Below are 24221 nucleotides of genomic sequence, written 5' to 3'. Positions count from 1 at the left end.
AATATTGCTCTGCTTGGTCCCCAAGTCCTCACCACTCCGCCCCTCCCTGGGCCTTCATCCAGACCTTGGAGTCTTTGTTATTCAATAGGGTATGGGGAAGGACAGCTTTATTGTCCACCCCTAATTTATGCTTGAACTGAGTGGTTTTCTCAGCCACTTCAGAGGGCAGTTAAGAGTCACGCACAATGCTGTGGGTCTGGAGTCACATATAGGCTGGACCGGGTGAAGATGGCCAATTTCTATCCCTGAAGGATGTTGGTGAACCAGATGGGTTTTGCAACAATCAGCAGTGGTTACATGGTTGACATTAGACTAGCTATCAATACCAGATTTCTATCAAGGTGGGATTCAAAACTGTCTCAGGTCATTGTGTGAAGATCCAAACTCTCCCCTCACCTCAGATGCAGTGACCATCAAGCTAAACCACAACTAGCTGTCTCCCTCTAATGAGAGAGCAGTCCTATGGTCCTCTGGGACTATGGTGATTTCACCTTATTATCTCTACCTTCTAAAGTGTCCTTTCTATAAGTATCCCTAGATCCCTTTGCTTTTTGAAACCCCGTTATAGCTTTAAGAAGTATGATATCATAGCCACCGATAGATAATGTATAATTTCATTCCTTAACTGGTTAAAAGTGCTTGAAATGCTTTGTCGATTCACTTCCCTGAAACATTCCATCCCATAATAAGGCAATGAAACAAAGCATTTCGAGGGCTAGAATTGAAAAGCACTGAAGTGATGTTATACTTGTGTAGAACCTCGGTGCCACATCATTTGGCTGTGAAATAGCACCCTACATTTGAAAGCAGACCTCCCACAGGGCACAACACAGAGGCTGAGAATACCTCTCCCCTTGGTAATTCTTTATGATGCTGGAATCTGAAACCTGGGAAAGGTTTCATGGAGTAGTTCGCGCACTGCATTCACTGCCACTTGAGGTGTCCTCTGTGCTTCGAATCATTTTTGTAGCAAAGAGCTCCTGTCAGCTTTCTTTGTCAGTGCTTGGTCTTGATATTCCACATAAACAAATAATTTAATGTATTATTTTATGTGTTGTGGGCATTGCTGGCAGTATATGTTGCCCATTCCTAATTGCCCTCAAACTGAATGGATTGATCAGGCCAGTTGAGTGAGGTGTTCAGAATCAGCCACATTGCTGAGGGTACGGAGTGCCATGTGGGCCACACCAGGTAAGTGTGACAAAAACACATCAGGCTATTTACTGAGATAAGACACCATGGTTTAGGAGGTCCATGGATACAGGGTTGGCCAACTAATGGAAGGCTTGAGAGCTGGGATAAAAGGGGCATTTTCACATTGGCAACCTGCAACCAGTAGATTGTCCCAGGGGGAGCAGTGCTGGGGCTTCAGTTCTATATAATATGTATTAACAAAAGTGAATGTATGACAGATACGTTTGTGGATGACACAAGAATTGGAGGAAAGGCAAGCAGTGAGGATGACAGAAAGAGCCTGCAGAGAGATATAGACAAGTTAAGCATGGAAGATGGAATATAATGTGGGGAATGTGTAGATATGCACTTTGGCAGGAAGAATAGAGGACCTGAATATTATTTAAATGGAGAAAGACTGCAGAAACTTTCAGGACAAAGTGATTTAGGAGCCATTATGCATAAATCACATAAAGCTAGTATCTAGGCAGGGAGTAAGGAAGGCAAATTTGTAAGGAAAGAATAATCTCAAAATAAGGGATCACATATTAAAGCCAGATGAGGAGGTATTTCTTCTCTCAGAAGGTAGTGAATCTGTGGAATTATTTACCACAGAGGGCTGGGTCATTAAGTATATACAGTGCTGAGATAGACATATTCTTACTCTGTACGGGAATCAAGGATAATGTGGAAAGGACAGGAAAGTGGAGTTGAGGATTATCACATCAGTCATGATCTCATTGAATGACAGTGCAGACTGATGGGCTGCTTGGTCTTTTCCTGCTCCTACATCTTATGGTGTAATGGGCTTACTTCCTTCCCTAAAGGACATTGTTGAACCAGTTAGGTCTTTACAGCAATTGAAGATAGTTCATGATCATCCTGACCGAGTGTAATTTACAATTCCAGAATTTTTAATTAGTTCAATTTAAAAGCATCAGGTGCTATGGAAGGGTTTGAATCAGTTTCTCCAGATCAAATACGGCCTGGGTGGACGCGATGTAAGTGCTGCCTGGGTGACTGCAGTGTAAGTGTGGCCTGGGTGACCGCAGTGTAAGTGCAGCCTGGGTGACCGCAGTGTAAGTGCGGCCTGGGTGACCGCTATGTAATCCACCTCTGCTCTATCTTTAGCAATGAGCCCAACCTTTCAGCCACTTCCCATTTCAATAATCCACTGTACTTTCATGTTAACATCTCTGCCCTAGGGTTACTGCAACGTTCCAATGGAGCACAACACATGTAAAAGAGTCATATGCTACAGAAAACGGATCCTTCGGCCCAACTCATCCATGCCAACCAGGTTTCCTAACCTGAACTAGTCCCATTTGCTTGGATTTGGCCCATTTACCTCTATATGTTTCCTATTCATGTACCTGTCCAAATGTCTTTTAAATGCTGTAATTGTACCATCTGGGAGCTTGTTCCATACACGCTCCACCCTCTGTGTGGAAAAAGTTGCTCCTCAGGTCTCTTTTAAATCTTTCCCCTCTCACCTTAAACCTGTGCCCCTCTAGTTTTGAACTCCCCCACCCTGGGGAAGAAACCTTGGCTATTCACCTTTTATGCCCCTCATCATTTTATATATCTCCATTGGATCACCCTTCAACCCCTTACACTAGAGGAGAAAAGTCCCAAGCTATCCAGCTTGGCTTTATAATGGAAATCCTCCAGTCTCAGTAATATCCTTGTCAATCTTTGTGGTACCCTTTCCAATTTGATAGTGTCCTTCCTATAGCAAGGTGACCAAAATTGTACACAATACTCCAAAGGTGACCTCACCAATGTCTTGGGCAGCTATAACATGATGTCCCTACTCCTGTACTCAATGCTCTGACTGTTGAATGCAAGCGTACCAAGAGCCTTCTTTGCCACCCTCTGTACCTCCAACACCATTTATGGATCTGAGAACCGAACCCCTAGGTCTCTGGTCGATAACACTCCCCAGAGTCCTACCATTAACTATGTAAATCCTGCCCTAGTTTGTCTTACCAAAATGCCTTGCATTTATCTACATTAAACTTCATATGTCATTCCTCAGCCCACCGGCCCTGTTGATCATGATCCCATTGTACTCTTAGCTAACCTTCTACGCTGTCCACTATATCACCAATTTGATCTGCCTCCAATGAAATGATACGTTTCAGGAACATATGCTCTCAGATTTGAGAATGTTTGGCTCTTGGGTGCCTGCTTCAGCTTATCTGCGGTTGAAGGCCTCACTCATCCGCAAACTTACCAACTCTACCATCCAAATTGCTTATGTAAATGACAAGCTCAAGAAATAACATCCCATTTACCACTTTACAGCCTCAAGGATTCAATATTCCATAAGTTCAGAAATTGGCCTTTATACCCTCCATTTTTTGTACATGCCACAACCCTCTCCCCATTGGCACATCTTCATTTATACCGTTATTACATCTCTGTTTTCCCTTCATCATGAAGAACAAACACTTTGTCTTTAGATCTGAACACCCTTACAATCTGTTCCACTCACTTCTCCCCTGCCTCTGCCAACGGCATGAAGAATATGTCTATGCATCTTCCAAGATCTTTCTGTTCTGAGGAAAACTCATATCCAACTCAACACGTTAACTCTGCTTTCTCTCCACAGATGCTGCCAGGCCTGCTGAGTTCCTCTAGCAATTTCTGTTCCTACCTCTGGATTACTGGTTAAGTGACGATATCACTACCTACTGTCCCCCTGCTCCAGCGTCAGGGAACAAATGGTAGAGACCACACTTTTGAAGATGTTCCCATAACGAATACATGTGCTTCGAACTGTCTGGTTCGTGACAGCAATGCCTGGTCATGCGCTGAACGCTTTGTCCCCAGTATCTACTGAATCAGATCGAACACGAGGTGTCACCACCAAGGGATAAAGACCATAAATCCATAAGAAATAGGTACATACATAGGCTATTCAGCCCCTCAAACCTACTCCATCATTCAATAGAATCACGGTTGATATGAATTTTCTCGCATCCACTTACCGGCCCTTTCCCCTGATTTCCCGACCAATCAAGAATCTATCGATCTCAGACTTAAATATACGCAAGGACTCTACCCCCCCACCCCAGCCCCAGCTCTCTGTGGCAAGGAGTTCCAAAGATTCACAACTCTCCGAGAGAAGAAATTCTTCTTCATCTCGGTTTTAATTGGTGCCCCTTTATTCTGAGACTGTGCCCTCTGGTCCTAGACTCTCCCATGAGGGGAAACGTCCTCTCAGCATTTACCCTGTCAAGCTCTTTAAGAATCCAATATGTTTCAATGAGATCACCTCTCATTCTCCTAAACTCCAGGGAATAGATTCCCAAACTGTTTAGCCTTTGTTCATGAAACAATCCCTCCATCCCAGAGATCATCCTCGTGAACCTTCTCTGAACTGCCTCCAATGAAATGATAGCATTGTTCCTGGAAGGTATCAGATTTGAGAATGTTTGGTTTTTGGGTGCCTGCTTCAGCTAATCTGCTGCTAAAGGCTTCACTCAAACCTTCATTATTGCTCAACCAAACTATTCCAGCTCACTCACAGAATAGAATCCCATTTGGCCAATCAAGTCCACACCGACCCTCTGAAGAGCATCTCACCCAGACTCACCCACTTACTCTATAACCCTGCAATTCTAATTGGCCAATCCACCCTAACCTGCATATCTTTGGGCTGTGGGAGGAAACCAAACACCCAGAGGAAACCCACACAGACACAGGGAGAATGTAAACTCCACACAGACTGTCACCTGAGGGTGGAATTGAACCTGGGTCCCTGTCACTGAGAGACAGCAGTGCTAATCACTGAGCAACTATGCTACTCATCCTTTCTCACTGGTATTTACTTCTGAAACAATGGCACCACTGAATAAAAACGTGGCAGCTTGCATAACGCCCAGCCTCTAGACACTAGTAATATTTCAAAAATTCAAGAGTCGGGGGCAGAGCTGAGTATGGTGGCCATCACCAAGGAAAAGGTGCTGGTAAAACTGATTGGCCTGAAGGTGGATGAATCACCCAAACCAGATGGCCTACACCCCAGAATTTGAAAGGAGATAGCTGAAGAGATAGTGGAGTGCTGATCTTTCAGGAATCGCTCGAGTCACTGAGAGTCCTAGAGGACTGGAAAATCGCTAACGTGACACCACTGTTTAAAAGGATAGTAAGGCAAAAGATGGAAAATTTACAGGCCGAATAGCCTAACCTCAGTCATGAGTAAGATTTTGGAATCCATTGTAAAGGATGAGATTTCTGAATATTTGGAACTGTATGGTAAAATAGGGCAAAATCAGCATAGTTTCATCAACGGGAGGTGATGCCTGACAAATTCTTTGAGAAAGTAACGAGCAGGGTAGACCAAGGAGGGCCAATGGATATTATCTACCTGGACTTCAAGAAGGCCTTTGACAAGTTGCCGCACAGGAGGCTGTTGAGTAAGATAAGGGCCCATGGTGTCAGAGACAGGTGCTAGTATGGATAGAAGATTGACTGTCTGGCAGGAAGCAGAGGGTGGGAATGAAAGGGTCTTTCTCAGGATGGCAGCCGGTGATAAGTGGTGTTCTGCAAGGGTCAGTGTTGGGACTACAACTTTTCACTTTGTACATTAATGATCTAGATGAAGGAACTGTGGGTATTCTGGCTGAGTTTGCAGATGATACATAGATAGGTGGGGAGACAGGTAGTATTGAGGAGGTGGGGAGGCTTCAGAAGGACTTGGACAGGTTAGGAGAGTGGGCAAAGAAGTGGCAGATAGAGTACAATGTGGGAAAGTGTGAGGTCATGCACTTTGTTAAGAAGAATAGAAGCATAGACTATTTTCTAAATGGGGAGAAAATTCAGAAGTCTGAAGTGCAAAGAGACTTGGGGGTTCTAGTCCAGGATTCTCTCAAGGTAAATTGGTAGGTTGAGTCAGTAGTGAGGAAGGCAAATGCGATGTTGGCATTTATTTTGAGAGGTCTTCAATATAAAAGCAGGGATGTACTACTGAGGCTATAAAAGGCCCTGGTCAGGCCACATTTGGAATATTGTGTGCTGTTTTGGGCCCCATATCGCAGGAAAGATGTACTGGCCCTGGAGTGGGTTCAGAAGAGGTTCACAAGAATGGTCCCAGGAGTGAAAAGCTTAACATCTGAGGAACTTTTGAGGACTCTGGGACTATACTCATTGGAGTTTAGAAGGATAAGGGGGTATCTAATTGAAACTTACAGAATAGTGAATAGCCTGGACGATGTGAATGTTGGGAAGATGTTTCCATTGGTAGGAGAGTTTAGGACCCGAGAGCAAAGCCTTAGAGTAAAGGGAAAACCTTTTAGAACGGAGATGAGGAGAAACGTCTTCAGAGAGAGAGAGTGGTGAATCTATAGACTTCACTGCCACAGAAGGCTGTGGAGGCCCGGTCATTGAATACATTTAAGACAGCGATATATAGGTTCTTGATTACCCAGGGGATCAAGGGTGATGAGGAGAAAGAAGGAGAATGGGGCTGAGGAACTTATCAGCCACGGTTGAATGGCAGAGCAGACTCGATGGGCCGAATAGCCTAATTTCTGCTCCTATGTCTTCTGATCTCAGCCTCCCTGGAGATCCTTTGGTGGGGCAATTTCAACGAATAGTGTTTGACTGAGCAGTCTTGAGCCTTGGACCCTGGCTGATAGTCTAATGAGCAGGAGAATGGTTGTGGTGTGTTAATAAAGCTATTTCTACACCTGGTGTTTTTTTACTGCGTCTCACACCTGCACACACACACAGTAAGGGTGCTGGGGAAGAAAAAAAAGAAATCAAGGTATAAGCAAGAGATGAGATTCTCCTCAGTTGAGGTCTGACTCCAAGCTGGTGCCTACATCCAGTACAGTATGCACGTGTAAATAAAGTGTGACTTGGTGACAGGATACCAGTCTCTGTGTGGTTATTTCACTTTCTTAAGGTGTGATGCTCAGAACTGCTCCAGATGTGGTATAATGTAGGGCTTTTTATCTCTGAAGCAGAACTTCCACCACAGCTGATATTTAGGTTATCTACATATAAAGGTCAGCACTTAAAAAATGCTTTTTGTTGACATCCTGTACATTACTGAAACTTGACGTGTTTACCTAATCCTTTCTGCTTCTGTATAAATGTTCTCAGCTTCCTTAGTGTCTCTATGGAAGCCTGCAATGTTGCAGCTTTAATTTCTTATGCAGCCCAGCTATGGTCCACTATATTCCTTCAATGCCAGTCCCACTGCTTAGTCCTTGCAGAGTTAGGGTGTAATAAAACAAAAGTGCTACAGATGCTGGAAATCAGAAATAAAACCACAGAATGTTAGAAAATCTAAGCAGGTCTGGCAGCATCTGTGGAGACAGAAAAACAGAGTTAGTGTTCTGAATTCTTCTGAAGAGGTAGAGTTTATACTGGACTTGAAACATTAATGTTTCCCTCTCCATAGATGTTGCCAGACCTGATGAGCTTCTCTAGCACTTTGTGTGTTTCGTATGAGAGTGTAACGAATATGTGTATGAACCTCTGAGGCTGGCTGGGAAGTAGCTGTGATTATGATGTGTTAGGACTCTGCTAGGAGGTTGGACCCTTTACAGCTCGGAACATTCTGCTCTGTAGTCTTATCACTATCTACAGACTCTTAATAAAAATTGCTCGACAATAACCTGAAAGGCTGCACGGAGCTCGTAAGGACCCAAAAAACTCACGTTGGAATGTGTTACAACAGTGCTCATTCCTCTAACTGCTTTTTGTTTTTTTTTAAACAGGGTGTTTATTTAATACAATGAAAGATACACTCATGACTGTGCAGGGGATTAAGGATTACAGGGAGAAAGCGGGAGAATGGAGTTGAGAAACTTATAGCCATGATTGAATGTTGGAGCAGGCTCGATGGGCCAAATGGCCTAATTTCTACTCCTATATCTTATGGTTTAAGAATGTAAGAACCAGGAGCAGGTGTAGGCCATATGTTCCATCGAGCCTGCCCCACCATTCAGTAAGATTATGGCTGATCTTCTCATGGTCTCAGTTCCAATCACCCAGCCTCTCGCCATAACCCTTAATTCCTTTACTGTTCAAAAATTATCCATCTCAGCTTTCAAAACATTCAACGAGGAAGCCTCAACTGCTTCACCGGGCAGGGAATTTCACAGGTTCACAACCCTTTGGGTGAAGAAGTTCCTCCTCAACTAGGTCCTAAATGTTCTCCCCCTCATCTTGATGGTATGCCTCCTAGTTCTGGTCACACCCACCAGCAGAAACAATCTCCCTGTTTCTATCTTATTGATTCCCTTCATAGTTTATTATATGTTTCCAGAAGATTCTCCTTCATTCTTCTTGTTTAATGCCAATAATTTAGAGGGTTTAGAGGATTTGGGTCATATGCTGGTAAATGGGGCTAGATTAATTTAGGATGTTTGGTCGGCATGGATGTGTTGGACTGAAGGGTCTGTTTCCATGTTATTCAACTCTGTGGCTCTAATTAATAGCACTATGGGATAGCCTACATCTCATCCTGTGAACAGCAGCAGTTCAAGGAGGTGGCTCATCACCATCTTCTCAAGGATGATTAGAGATTAACAATAAATGTTGGCTAATGATATTCATATTCTGTAGGCAAATTAAAGCGAATGCCAGTTGAAAAATTGATAGGAGGAAGTGAAAGCCATTTACACAAACATAGAATTCATGAGCAGGGGTAGGCCATTCAAACCCTTGAGCCTGCTCCACCATTCAATATGATCACAGTTGATCATCCAACACAATAGCCCATGATCCCTTTAGCCCCAAGAGCTGTATCTAACTCCTTGAATACATTCAATGTTTTGGTCTCAATCACTTTCGGTGGCAGAGAACCCCACAGGTCATGGATGATATCTTATCATCTGCCTTGGTTCCATGGCCTTTATTCCCCCTCCTGACAAAAAAAAACTACCTGTATCTACAGGTGTGCTCAGTCCACACAGCATTTTGGTGAGGGAGGAGAGATTTCCAGATTACTACTACCTTGTTGCAAGGCGTGTCAGATAAAGACATTTTGTGAAATGAATAAAATCCCACGGTCACAAATTGATTCAGTTGCATTTTGTTTCAAACACACTTAAGTCTCTGAATCTCAAAGCTATGAGATTGAAACCTGCATCAGGCACTCATCACAGTAAATTAAATCATTGGAGTAAATGATGCAGAATATCCAATTCGGAGACTGAAGGACTGAATTAATATGTCACTGAACAATTACAGTTATGTTTTATTGTGAGGAGAGCTTGTTGAGAAACATTTAACATTAATCAAATTTAAATTATTCTACCGTAAACACAGAAGGACATTTGGCCCATTCTGTCTGTACATGGGAACAGCAGTAGGCTATTCAATATGTTCAAGACTAATTGAACACTGCATTTCCCCCCACACTATCTCCATTTCCCATGATAATGGTATGATAACCAACCATTTATCAACCTCTACTTTAAAGCTTAAGGTAGCAAGACAGGTGGATGAAATGGTTATGAAGGATTCCTACTTTTATCAGCCGAGGCATAGAGTTTCAGGGTAGGTCATACTGGAACTGTTTAAAACATTGGTTAGAACAGCAGCTAGACTATTGTGTGCAGTTCTGGCATTCACATTACAGAAGGGAGTTGATTCCACTGGAGAGTGTGCAGGGGAGATTCACCGGGTAATTGCCTGGGCTGGAGAGTTTCAGTTATGAAGAGAGATTGGGCAGGCTGGGATTGTGTTCCGCAGAGCAGAGGGGACTGAGATGAATATGATTGAGATGAATAAAATTATGATCAGCATAGAGTAGACAGGAATGTGTTTTCAGACTTTTTAGAAAGAAATGTGGCTGGTACATTTACAACATTTAAAAGGCACCTGGCTGGGTATATGATTAGGAAGAGCTTAGAGGGATATGGGCCAAATGGTACTAGATCAGTTTAGCATATCTGATGGGCTTGGACAAGTTGGGCCGAAGGATCTGTTTCCGTGCTGTACTGCTCTGTGGCTCTAGGATTCTTGTTTTGCTCTGCTTTTTCACATGTTCCACAACATTCTGACTGTGAGCCAGAGTGCTGTGATAAAGCCATGAGGGTGTAGGTTTTGTTGCGTGGTCAAACCTCACTGCTGCTCACCATGTTGTGCAATGAGCTGGCTGCACTATTGGTCACCACGGGGTCAGATTGCTACCCCCACCCTCTTTCAGGGGAGGGATAGACAGGGCCTGCTCGCTCTGGTGTGGTGGAGAGAATTACCTGCTCACAGAACAAGAAGAGGCCCCTGGCATAAACAGGATATTGTTTACTGCACGATAGCAACTAGGTACAAGTGATACCAATATGATAGATAGGGTTACAAAGATAATAAGGAAGACCCTAATTGCAGGTTTTACTGTTTTAAAGTCCTAACCTGCTCTCCCACCAAGTCCGTATGATGTTGTTATAGTGGGTGGTGCTGCTGGCATTCCTCAGCATTAACCCTATCAGGCCTTCATACTCTTATACTATTGGTTTGTTTTTAAAGTCTTACAACACACACTTACACATTTTAATGGAAAGTATATGATTTATAGATATACACTTTTTTTAATAAAAGCTTGGATTTCAAACTGGAATTATATGGACATTGGTCTATTTTCTTGTGAAGGGGTTTAATAATTGACCAGGAACATTGATTGTAAACCCAGATGTGTCAGAGAGCACTTGACTTGAGGTCTCCTGTAGTATTGAACGTTTGTTTATATTGGGAAGATTTTATGACAGGAAATGAGAAACAAAAATGAACCATTAGATTAGCAGAAACTGGGATGAGGAAGTTGTTTTAAAAACTTCAGTTAATTGCCTCTGAATTAAGTTTGAGGTGCACCTGACTAATGCAAGGACTTTATTTTTCCTAGCAAAAGGAAATTGTTCAGAGAAATTAATGGAATAAATTACCTTGGTGTAAGGAATTCAGTTATTGAAAATATCCAGACCCAAAGTGTTTGGTTAGATGTCTGCAATTAGTTATACAAAGCTGAGAAAGTCTCAGCTCTCTGTTGTGCGAGATAAATAAAAAAGGCTTCACGGCCCAAAGGACTGGAACAGAAAAGAAACAGTGAAGTCAACCTACAGATCCGAAAGGGAAGGAAAATGTCTTTGGGCTTTGATTCACTGCAAAGAGCTGAAAAGATGGGGTTTTGTATTTCAGTGTGTTTAAATTATATTATGTTTACTCAGCTTGGTTTTAGAGTCATAGAGTCATGGAGATATATAGCACAGAAACAGATGCTTCAGTCCAACTCGTCCATGCGGACCAGATATCCAGTATAAATCTAGTCCCATTTGCCAGCATTTGGCCCATATTCCTCTAAACCCTTCCTATTCATGTCCCCATCCAGATGCCTTTTAAATGATGTAACTGTACCAGCCTCCACCACTTCCTCTGGCAGCTCGTTCCATACATGTACCACCTTCTGTGTGAAAAAGTTGCCCCTTAGGTCCCTTTTAAATCTTTCCCCTCTCACCTTAAACCTATGCCCCTCTAGTTTTGGACTCCCCCACCCTGGGGAAAAGACCTTGTCTATTTACCCTATCCATGCCCCTGGTGGTTTTATAAACCTCTATAAGGTCACCCCTTAACCTCCAGGGAAAATAGCCCCAGCCTATTCAGCCTCTCCCTATGGCTTAAGCTCTACAACCCTGGAAACATTCTCGTAAATCTTTTCGGAGCCCTTTCAAGTTTCACACGGTCCTTCCTATAGGAAGTTTTAAGTTGTTTTTCTTTTGTTTGTGTAATAAATTGCTATTTCACTCTTAAAACAAATCTGCAGCTTGGTCTGCGTATGTTCTAATGAAAACCTGAATGTTAAATTTCAGAAGAAATGATCTGTCAAGCCAGACTTTCCTTTGGGATCTGACCTGTGTGGTAGTAACATCAGCTGGTGCACCATTACCTTCTCAAGGGGCAACGAGGGATGGGCAAGAAATGCTGGCCAGCCAGTGACGCCCACATCCCAAACATGAATGAAAAAAACAATGTATAGAAGTGATATCATGTGATTGACGCTTAAGAATGTCAACATCAGCCATAGGGAAGTGCTATCAGAATGAAACGACCTGTTCTAATCAATCTGCTGTCACCTAATGCAGTATTATGGACTTTCTTAGTATAGAGAGACGCTATGCAGCCCAACAAGCCTGCGCCAGCCCTTGTCAGAGCCCCCCAATTAGACCTGTTCACTCCAAGTAGCCATGAGCATACTTACCATCAATTATCATTTGTAAATAATTGTAAAAGTAGACCCTCGCATGTTTCCTTTGTTTTTAAATTCACCTGTGGGATGTGGGTGTCGTTGCCTGGGCCCAGCAATTTTGCCGTGTCCCTAGTGCCCTCTTGTGAAGGTGGGGGTGAGCTGCCTTCTTGAACCGCTGCAGCCCATGTGCTGTGGGTTGACCTATAATGTCCTTAGGGAGGGAATTCCAGGATTTTGACCCAGCAACACTGAAAGAACGGCGATATATTTCCAAGTCAGGATGGTGAGAGGCTTGGAAGGGAACTTGCAGGGGGTGGTGTTCCCATGTACCAGCTGTCCCTGTCCTTCTTGTTGGAAGATATGGTGCATTTGGAAGGTACACTTTAAGCCAAAATATCTTTTAATTGCTTTCCTGTAGATCTCTCCCTCTCTCTCTGTAAAATCACACAATGCCAAACCACTTAGAAAGCCACAATATATCTTTTCACCTTTTATAGCACAGGAACTGTTTTCCATTAACTAATTGAATGCTTGTAGTATAGGATGGGAAACAAAGCACATTCCTTGGTGAATTTCCACAGGGCATCTTGCATATGGTACACACTGCTGCGACTGAGAATCGGTGGTGGAGGGAGTGAATGTTTGTGGATGTGGTGCCAATCAAGCAGCTGCTTTGTCCTGGATGGTGTTGAGCTTCTTGAGTGTTATTGGGGCTGCACCCATCCAGGCAAGTGGGGAGTATTCCATCACACTCCTGACTTGTGCCTTGTAGATGGTGGGACAGGCTTTGGGGAGTCAGGAGTGAGTTACTCACTGCGGTATTCCTAGTCTCTGACCTGTTCTTGTAGCCACTGTGTTTATCTGGCTAGTCCAGATCAGTTTTTGGTCAATGGTAATGGGAATTATCAGTCTGATGTAGGCACTCATCCCAGACAGTTCAATTTAAAATACCTTTTAATTGTTTTCCTATAAAGCTCACCCCTCTCTGAAATCACACAAAGCCTAACCGCTTTGAAAGCCTAAATTATCTTTCCACCTTTTATAGCCTGGGAACAGTTTTCCATTATCTTGGTGGTCAATTACAGTATAGGGCAGTAAATAAAAACACATTCCTCTGACAGCATTAGCAGAAAGAAAAGGTAGTAAAATAATTGATTCTTTAAAAATGAAGAACATGATTTCAGCAGCGCTGAGGGGAAAATATTGATCTTTCATTATTAATGATACAAATGCTCTGCAGTGATTATTTTGTGAGGAAACCAGTGTGCAACAGGAAAGATAGAATAACAAATGTAAACTGGCCATCTTCTGCTAAGATGGCTCCTGGAGTGCACTCCATGACACATACATTTGCGCACACATGCGTGCGCGCGCAAGCACACACACACACACACACACACACACACACACACACGTGCTTGTGCAGACAGAACACACTTGTTGAACTATTGACAGGAAAAGTACAAGGGTGGGCCATTCGCAATAGCACATTATGCAAAAAAAAGCATAAGGGTAATGCCTTGCAGCTGTGTGTGAATCTATTAATAGCAGTGATCCCTGAACTCTAACCTGAAGTATAAAGCCTTCATTTAGAGAGACAGTAAATTGCTCACCTATCTCTCAAATAATCTGACCCACACCTCCTCCGACACCACCACCCCGCCAACCACCCGTTCTGTGGATCCCTCAGGTGACCTCCAATGGTTTTGACAAGGACTGAACAACAGGGGGCATTTCCCAGGTAATTGGCGAAAGGCTTTTGCACACACCGCAGGTGGTTGGGATATGAAAAACACTGCTTGAGACTGTCTGTGTTGGAGGCTGTTGACAGAGAATTGGGGGCCATTGGGGAAGGAAGGTGTCAGAATGAAATGCTCATTCAGGGAGGTGGTCCTGACACTGAATGGCCTCCTCCTGCCCTGTAACCATTCTGTAGCATGGAGAAATTTTCTTTCTTGGCTGAAAGATGTGTAGGTTAGGGTGGATTGGCCATGCTAAATTACCCATAGTATCCAGGGAAGTGCAGGCTAGAAGGGTTAGTCATGGGGACTGTAGGGTTACAGGGATAGGGTAGAGGGGACGGGTTTGGGAGGTGTGCTCTTCTGAGGGTTGGTGTGGACTTGATGGGTCAAATGGCCTACTTGCACATTGTAGGGATTCTATGATTCTATGGGACATCAGTGAGTTGTGTTTGCAAACATACTGGCTGCAAGGGTGGTGGAAGCAGATTCAGTAATAACCATAGAAAGGGAATTGGGTAAATTCTGGTAGAGGAAACTTCCAGGGCTCTGGAGGGAGAGGGAGACTGATTGGTGTTCATTTTCAAAGAGATAGTACAAACACAATGGGCTGAATGGCCTCTTTCAGTGCTGTATCATTCTATGATTTCCTAACAATAGTAACTACTTGTTATAAAAGAATAGAAAAGAGGGAAGGATTTGCCTTCAATGATCAACTTACAGAGCATGCCAAAGTGATTTTGAACCAATGAGAGGAGCTGTTTAAATTGTTGTCACTGTTGTTCAGTATTCTCTGTTTTTAATTTAGAACCCGGCTATCTGTGGTTTTGCTGTCACAGGTGTAGAGTCATGGAGCTGTACAGTACAGAAATAAACCCTTTGGTCCAATTTGTCCATGCCAACCAGTTATCCTAGATTAATCTAGTCCTACTTGCCGGCATTTGGCTCATATCCCTCTAAACACTCCCTAATCATGTACCATCCAGATGCCTTTTAAATGTTGTAATGGTGCCAGCCTCCACCACTTCCTCTAACAGCTCATTCCATAAACACGTCATCCTCGGTGTGAAAAAGTTAAGTTGCACATTCAGTCCCTTTTAAATCCTTCCCTTCTCACCTTAGACCTATGCCCTCTTGTTTTGAGGTCCCCTAACCTGGGAAAAAGACCTTGACTATTCACCATATCCATGCCCCTCAGAAACCTCTATTAGGTCAACACTCAGCCTCCAATGTTCCAGGGAAAATAGCCCCAGACTAATCAGCCTCTCACTGTAACTTAAATCCCCCAACTCTGGCATGAGTTATCATTTGCTCTAAGTTGGATGGTCTGCCTTACTATCAGCAGTAATCAGAAAAATGCAGTACAAAACACAACAAAATGGTTATCATCACCATATGTAATTTGTACTATCTAAATCTATGCAATAGTGACATCCAGGGAACAGGAATTTCCAAGGGTTTGGGGATAAAGATAATGGGAACTGCAGATGCTGGAGAATCCGAGATAACAAAGTGTGGAGCTGGATGAACACAGCAGGCCAAGCAGCATCTCAGGAGCACAAAAGCTGACGTTTCGGGCCTAGACCCTTCATCAGAAAAGGGGGATGGGGAGAGGGTTCTGGAATAAATAGGGAGAGAGGGGGAGGTGGACCGAAGATGGAGAGAAAAGAAGATAGTTGGGGAGGAGAGTATAGGTAGGAAGGTAGGGAGGGGATAGGTCAGTCCAGGGAAGACTGACAGGTCAAGGAGGCGGGATGAGGTTAGTAGGTAGGAAATGGAGGTGCGGCTTGGGGTGGGAGGAGGGGATGGGTGAGAGGAAGAACAGGTTAGGGAGGCGGGGGCAGGTTGGACTGGTTTTGGGATGCGGTGGGTGGAGGGGACGAACTGGGCTGGTTTTGGGATGCGGTGGGGGAAGGGGAGATTTTGAAGCTTGTGAAGTCCACATTGATACCATTGGGCTGCAGGGTTCCCAAGCGGAATATGAGTTGCTGTTCCTGCAACCTTCGGGTGGCAACATTGTGGCACTGCACGAGGCCCATGATGGACATGTCATCTGAGGAATGGGAGGGGGAGTGGAAATGGTTAGCGACTGGGAGGTGCAGTTGTTTATTGCGAACCGAGCAGAGGTGTTCTGCAAAGCGATCCCCAAGCCTCCGCTTGGTTTCCCCAATGTGGAGGAAGCCACACCGGGTGCAGTGGATACAGTATACTACATTGGCAGATGTGCAGGTGAACATCTGCTTAATATGGAAAGTCATCTTGGGGCCTGTGATGGGGGTGAGGGAGGAGGTGTGGGGGCAAGTGTAGCACTTCCTGCGGTTGCAGGGGAAGGTGCCGGATGTGATAGGGTTGGAGGGGAGTGTGGAGCGGACAAGGGAGTCACGGAGAGAGTGGTCTCTCCGGAAGGCAGACAAGGGTGGGGATGGAAAAATGTCTTGGGTGGTGGGGTCGGATTGTAGATGGCGGAAGTGTCGGAGGATGATGCGTTGTATGCGGAGGTTGGTGGGGTGGTATGTAAGAACGAGGGGCATCCTCTTGGGGCGGTTGTGGCAGGGGCAGGGTGTGAGGGATGTGTTGCGGGAAATGTGGGAGGCGCGGTCAAGGGCGTTCTCGACCACTGCGGGGGGAAAGTTGCGGTCCTTGAAGAACGTGGACAACTGGGATGTGCGGGAGTGGAATGCCTCATCCTGGGAGCAGATGCAGCGAAGGCGGACAAATTGGGAATAGGGGATGGAATTTTTGCAGGAAGTGGGTGGCAGGAGGTGTATTCTAGGTAGCTGTGGGAGTCGGTGGGCTTGAAATGGACATCAATTTCTAGCTGGTTACCTGAGATGGAGACTGAGAGGTCCAGGAAGGTGAGGGATCTGTTGGAAATGGTTTCCCACTTCCTACAGACAAAGGGGGTGGCCATGGGTACCCGTATGGGCCCAAGTTATGCCTGCCTCTTTGTAGGTTACATGGAACAGTCCCTCTTCCGCACCTACATGGGCCCCAAACCCCACCTCTTCCTCCGTTACATTGATGACTGTATCGGCGCTGCCTCTTGCTCCCTAGAGGAGCTCAAACAGTTCATCCACTTCACCAACACCTTCCACCCCAACCTCAAGTTCATCTGGGCCATCTCCAACACATCCCTCACTTCCTGGACCTCTCTGTCTCCATCTCAGGCAACCAGGTAGAAACTGATGTCCACTTCAAGCCCACCAACTCCCACAGCTACCTAGAATACACCTCCTCCCACCCACCCCCCTGCAAAAATTCCATCCCCCATTCCCAATTCCTCCGCCTCCGCCGCATCTGCTCCCACGATGAGGCATTCCACTCCCGCACATCCCAGATGTCCACGTTCTTCAAGGACCGCAACGTACCCCCCACAGTGGTCGAGAACGCCCTTGACCGCGTCTCCCACATTTCCCGCAACACATCCCTCACACCCCGCCCCTGCCACAACCGCCCCAAGAGGATGCCCCTCGTTCTTACATACCACCCCACCAACCTCCGCATACAACGCATCATCCTCCGACACTTCCGCCAACTACAATCTGACCCCACCACCCAAGACATTTTTCCGTCCCCACCCTTGTCTGCTTTCCGGAGAGACCACTCTCTCCGTGACTCCCTTGTTCGCTCCACACTCCCCTCCAAGCCCACCACACCCGGCACCTTCCCCTGCAGCCGCAGGAAATGCTACACTTGCCCCCACACCTCCTCCCTCACCCCCATCCCAGGCCCCAAAATGACATTCCATATTAAGCAGAGGTTTACCTGCACATCTGCCAATGTGGTACACTGCACCCACTGTACCCGGTGTGGCTTCCTCTACATTGGGGAAACCAAGTGAGGGCTTGGGGTCCGCTTTGCAGAACACCTCCACTCAGTTCGCAATAAACAACTGCACCTCCCAGTCGCAAACCATTTCCACTCCCCCTCCCATTCTCTTGATGACATGTCCATCATGGGCCTCCTGCAGTGCCACAATGATGCCACCCAAAGGTTGCAGGAACAGCAACTCATATTCTGCTTGGGAACCCTGCAGCCCAATGGTATCAATGTGGACTTCACAAGCTTCAAAATCTCCCCTTCCCCCACCGCATCCCAAAACCAGCCCAGTTCGTCCCCTACACCCACTGCATCCCAAAACCAGCAGAGCCTGTCCCTGCCTCCGTAACCTGTTCTTCCTCTTACCCATCCCTTCCTCCCACCTCAAGCCGCACCTCCATTTCCTACCTACTAGCCCCATCCCGCCTCCTTGACCTGTCAGTCTTCCCTGGACTGACCTATCCCCTCCCTACCTCCCCACCTATGCTCTCCTCTCCACCTATCTTCTTTTCTCTCCATCTTCAGTCCGCCTCCCCCTCTTTCCCTATTTATTCCAGAACCCTCTCCCCATCCCCCTCTCTGATGAAGGGTCTAGGCCCGAAACGTCAGCTTTTGTGCTCCTGAGATGCTGCTGGGCCTGCTGTGCTCATCCAGCTCCACAGTTTGTTATCACACTCCTTGTGCTCACTGACCTATGTTGGCCTCTCGTCTCACACTTTCAAATTCTTAGCCTTATTTTAAAGCCTCACATTGGTTTTGGACCTCCCTTTCTTTGTAACGTTCTCCAATACCTCCACCCGCCGAGATCTTTGCAGTCCTGCAATACTGGACTATTTTAAATGCTGATTGCCTGTTTCGAAAATTTAAGGATCCGTTGAAATGGTTTTAAAAACATATGTTTTTTTTTGAAGGGCTTGACATAAATCTTAGTACAAAGGAAACTTGCAACTTATTAGTGTATTGCATGGAAAGGAATAGAGTTGTCAGATTTTTCTTGCATGCATCAGGACAGATGAGAGAATGCCAAATTTCTCAGGGAACAACATTTTGGTTTCCATTAATCTCCAGCAGCCGTGGTATCAGTTGTCACGGCCATAAACTCTGCAATTCCCTCCCAGAACTCTCCACTTCTTTGTCTCTCTCTCTCCTCTTCAAATATGCTTCTTTAGGTCATCGCTTTGACAAAGCTTTTGTTTCCTGTCCGAATACATCCCTTCATGCTGCAAATTTTACCTGCTGATGCTCTGCTGAAGTGCCTCGTGATGTGTTTCCCCATCAAAGCTGCTCTATAAATGCAATTATTGTTGAGTGTATGGCAGATGTGGCTCTAATTTCTGCTTGGCAGAACAGAAGTTGAGTACTCAGAGATAATGGGAACTGCAGATGCTGGAGAATCTGAGATGACAAAGTGTGGAGCTGGATGAACACAGCAGGCCAAGCAGCATCTTAGGAGCACAAAAGCTGAGTCTACTTGTCAATGAATCAGAACCCTTTTCTCATCAGTGTAAATTGTTCCCTTAAAATATTTGGCATTCTTGCATCTGTTTTGATACATGCAAAAGAAATGTTGTCAGCTCTTTTCCTTTCTCTGCAATACACTGATAAGTTGCAAATTCCCTTCAAAGTTTAAATTTAATTTAATTTTGCATCAGTTGCAGTTCTTTAAAAGGGAACACATTTTGTTTTTAAAACCACTCCAACAAACCCTTAAATCTTGCAAACCTACAATCAGGCTGGTAGCATTTATAAAGTAGACAGAACATGGGGAAATATGCACACACAGGTTGTAACCTACTGAGTTGGCCCAGGCCCCTGAGAATTTATTCCATTCACAGGCTCAAAATTCCTCAAGTTAAAGCAAAATATCGCAGCTATAGGAGATCTCAAATTAAAATAATTAGAAATTGGTGGAGAAGCTCAGCAGGTCTAGCAGCATCTGAGGAGTCATAGAGTCATAAGGCATTGAAACAGACACTTCCGTACAGCTTGTTCATGCCAACCAGGTTCCCATGCCACACTAGTCCCATTTGCCTGTGTTTGGCCCATATCCCTCTAAAACTTTCCTATCCATGCATCTGTCCAAATGTCTTTTAGATGTTGTAACTCTACTTGCATAGATCATAGAATCCCTACAGTGTGGAAACAGACACTTTGGCCCAACAAGTCCACACTGAACATCAGAGCAGCCCACCCACACCCATCCTCCTACATTCCACCTAGTCTACACATCCCTGAACACTACTGGCAATTTAGCATGGCCAATCCAGTCAACCTGCACATCTTTGGACTGACTTTTACCACTTCATCTGAGTTAAGCATCACTTTCCTTTGCAATGCTCCAAAGTTCAAATAACTTATCACTGGACTGGAAACATTTTTTTGGCTCAATGGTTAGCACTGCTGCCTCACAGCGCCAGGGGCCTGGTTGGATTCCACCCTCAGGGCGACTGTCTGTGGGGGGTGTGCACATTCTCCCCGTGTCTGCATGGGTTTCCTCCCACAGTCTAAAGATGTGCAGGGTGGATTGGCCGTGCTAAATTGTCCATGGTGTCCAGGAAGGTTTAGATAAGATGGTGTAGCCATGGGAACTGCAGGATTACAGGGAATGAGGGGTGGATTTGGATGGCCTGCTTTTTGGAGGGTCAGAGTGGACTCAATGGGCCGAATGGCTTGATTCCACACCAGTGATTCTCCATTTCTCTCTCCACAGATGGTGCCAGACCTGCTGAGCTTCTCCATCAATTTCTGTCCTTATTTTCAGAAACAAAATCTTTGCTGTAACTAAAATGTTTAGGTCTGTATGTTCTGTCCACCCTGGGGTAAAATAAAATTGTTTACTAACTGCGTGTGAGGGTGAGGAGTGTTTCAGTACATTCCATCATTTACTCTGATCAATCATTTTCCCAGATTAAGATAAACTCCCACTCCTCCATCCCCTCTGAAGTGCATTTTGTGAGCACACACCAGCAGGACAGTTATCAAAGGAGCCCAGAGACTGCAACGCGTTTTTAACTGCTGACTCGCCCGGCCAGGAACAGAAGGAGGCCACTCGGCCCGTCGACAACAGTCACTCAAATCGCGGCCGATCCACTACGGGAGGCTCACAGGCCGCTGTAATCTGCAGGCAGGCATATTCATTTATACCTGTATTCTGACTGGATGGCGTTGCCTACAAGTGACAGCATGGGCACGGCGGGCCCGAATGGTCTCCTGCCCGCCCCCTGAAGGCGATTCCAAATATATATATGTTAAAAAAAAACCCAAACCCAAGCAGCTCAGGACAACTAAAGAAAGCGAAACTGGAGAAGATGGTAATTCTGCATATGCACACAGTAGGTTTTATAGAGTGGTCTTTCTAAAATCTGTATTAGATAGACACAGGAGAGTAGATGTAATATTTCAGGCGATATGGTAAATACAAAGAGATTATTGAGTGGATGGGTATCGACATGCGTGGAAAAGTACTCCTGTTAACAATTAACCCCACAGGCAGTAAATGTGCTTCTACAATGGCCTCTTTCATCAAACAGGATCTGGAGCAGTTTGCGTTGCAGACTTGCAGCACTTAACATCAATCCTTACAGCCCTAGCTCCTCTACCGAGTGCTCCCACTCCCCAAAGGGCAGTCAGGGCTGGGGAGAGCTTTCTCACTCTCAACAGGATGGAGCCATGAGAAGCAGGAGGGTTGGGGAGAGAAAAATAGCCCAGAGCTGGATAAAGTAAGGGCTAGAGTAAAGGTGGGCTGGGGGGCGGGCTAAGAGAAGGCTGTCTCCTTGGGTGTGGAAAGCCCAGTGAGAGGGGCTTGAGCAGCCAGTGACCATCTCTGCCCCCGGCTTGGCTCTGTGTCTGCATTGGGGTGGGTTCTTCCCTGAGGGGTTTGTGGAGCTAGGGTATCAGTGAGAAATTATCAATGGCAGGCTATCTCTCTCTCTCTGACCCACCCTCAAGGTTCTGATCCTTCACACACTGCGTCTGCATCTCTCTCCTGTCTTTCTCTTTCTCTCTATCTCTCTAATTCTGTCCCTCTCTCTTCTACACTTCTGTCTTCTATCTCTCTCGCTTGACGTTCTCTTTCCTGTTTGTCACTGACTCGCTTTTTCTCTCCTATCAATCTCTCTCTTTCTCCTGTCCCTCCTCTTTCCTGACCTCTCTCTTCCTTTCAATCCCTCTCGCGCATCTCTATTTCCCTCTCCCTCTTTCCCTTCTGTATCTCTCCCTCTCTCCTTTCTCCCCCTCTTTCTCTCCTGGGTATCTCTCTTTCTCTCCTGGGTATCTCTCCCTCTCTCGTGTCTCCCCCTCCCTTCTCTCCTGGGTATCTCTCCCTCTCTCCTTTCTCCCCCTTTCTCTCCTGGGTATCTCTCCCTCTCTCCTGTCTCTCCCTCTTATCTCTCCTGGGCATCTTTCTCTCTCTCTCTCTCTTCTATCTCTCCCTCTCCTGTCTCTCCTGGATATTTCACCCTCTTCAGCCTCTCCTAGGTACCTCCCCACTCTCTCCTGTCTCGCTCTCTCCCCCCTCTCTCCTTTCAATGCCCCTCTCTCTTCCTCTCTCCTTTCAATGCCTATCTCTCTCTCTCTCTCTCCTGCCTTTCTGTCTGTCTATGGTGCTGAGATCCCGACAGCTTGGCACATGCGTAAAAGCAGCAGCGTCCCCCAAAGTCCCAGCAACACACAAATCAAAACACACACACACACACACACACACAGAGAGAGAGACTGGGAGAGAGAGAGAGAGAGAGGGGCTTTGTGTAGCCGTGTCCTCCTGCACACACCATTGCATCTTACCTGGAACATGGAACATCAGGGAGTAGTGCGGCTGGCCTCTCGCTCAGACAGTCTCGGTGTGCTGTGCTCGCTAACACGGGAGAGAACTGCAAACAGCCGTCTTCCAATAGCTGGCTTAAGGTAGGCAAAAAGAGAGAGAGAGAGAGAGAGAGGGAAATAGTTGCTCTAGGGCTTTTAAACCCCCCAAGGCAAGGATCAGGATACAATTAGCTCATTGCGGCTTCTCGCGTCTAACCCAATCTGCAAAGAAAAGTTACATTTAATTAACTGTGCACCCAGGTGCAGCACGGATTTTTCTGCATTTCTTTTGTTCTGTATGTAGTTTTTTGTGTTCCTGTTCTTTTTATTATTTCCATTTCACAATCACGCTGGTTAATTTTCAGTTCCAGTATTTTTTTTCCCTCTCTCTGTGCAACAGTCAGCACCAACTTGCTCATTACTCTCCCTCCCTCCCTCCCCGGCTCTCTACAGAAAGCTGATTTTAATCGTTATGATTAGTTTTGATGTGATATATCCTGCGGGCGAATTCTCTGCAAATGGATCGAGCGTTTTCTTTGCCAGGAGAGAAGGAGGGTAAGGCGGGAGAGGGACAAAGCAGAGGGAGGGAGGATTGATGGAGAGCTGGGGGGAGGGTGGTGGGGGCGAAAAAGAGGAGGGGGGAGTCAAAGAAAAGGGAGGAGAGAGAGGAAGAGGGGAATGGGTAACGAAAGAGGAGGAGAAGGAAGGGGACAGAGAGATAGGAAGGGAGTGGAAACGGAGAGACAAAGGGAGGGAGTGAGAGAGAGGAAGAGGAGAAGAAAGAGAGGGGCAGGCAATAAGCAGAGGGATTGAGGGGAAGAACAGTAGATGGTAAGGGAGAGGAAGAACAGGCAGAATTCCTGGCTGCGAGTCCTCCCAAGGTGTGTTTCCTGATAGAGAACAGTTGTGGGCCTGTCAGATCAGAGTTGTAATTTTCCCCCTGCCCATATTTCTCAGGTCACTCCTGCAGCCCCCTTTTCCTGCATGGCTCCTGCCTGGCACACACACAGCGCAGAGCTGGGAAAACTGGCCAGGGCCTGGACACTGATTGCTCACTGGTGGGTAAAGGTGAAGGCAGCCTGGGGGGAGAGTTAGCCTTGCCTTCATTGCCCTCTTGCAGGAAGTAAAAAGAACATTGCCACAGGCAACACTGCAGTTAAACAAACGTAAAATGCGGGAGCCTCACCTTATTTCAAGCGCCAGATATCAAGGCCAGAAGTCTCGTTGGTGAGTGCTGCCTTCACAGGCCATTAGTTACATGGTGAGAGTAAAAACTAAAGTGGATTGAAGTGAAATTCTATCTACAAGAGTCCTCTTACAGAACAGCTTCCGGTTAAAGTCATCCAATAATAAAAAGGAGAATGGCCAATGAAGAATGGTCCCGACCCAAAACGTCGGCTTTCCTGCTCCTCTGATGCTGCCTGGCCTGCTGTGTTCCTCCAGCGCTACACCTTGTTATCTCAGACTCCAGCTTTGGCAGTTCCTACTCT

General features: G+C 45.7%; 1 protein-coding gene and 1 long non-coding RNA gene across 2 annotated transcripts in view; one reads left to right on the top strand and one right to left on the bottom strand.

The window, feature by feature from the left end:
- The window catches only part of kctd1 (potassium channel tetramerization domain containing 1), a 145029-nt gene extending 122182 nt beyond the window's left edge, over window positions 1-22847 (bottom strand). The window contains exon 1 of the mRNA XM_048529687.2: window positions 22714-22847. Coding sequence (XP_048385644.1) covers window positions 22714-22722 — 9 coding nt within the window. The 5' untranslated portion in view covers window positions 22723-22847. The remainder of the gene's footprint in view (window positions 1-22713) is intronic.
- The window catches only part of LOC125451932 (uncharacterized), a 46947-nt gene continuing 44911 nt past the window's right edge, over window positions 22186-24221 (top strand). The window contains exon 1 of the long non-coding RNA XR_007247418.2: window positions 22186-22833. This is a non-coding gene — a long non-coding RNA (uncharacterized LOC125451932). The remainder of the gene's footprint in view (window positions 22834-24221) is intronic.

This window comes from Stegostoma tigrinum, chromosome 5 (genome assembly GCF_030684315.1).
Source record: "Stegostoma tigrinum isolate sSteTig4 chromosome 5, sSteTig4.hap1, whole genome shotgun sequence".
NCBI classification, from domain to species: Eukaryota; Metazoa; Chordata; class Chondrichthyes; order Orectolobiformes; family Stegostomatidae; genus Stegostoma; species Stegostoma tigrinum.
This window is presented reverse-complemented; position numbering and strand designations above follow the sequence as displayed.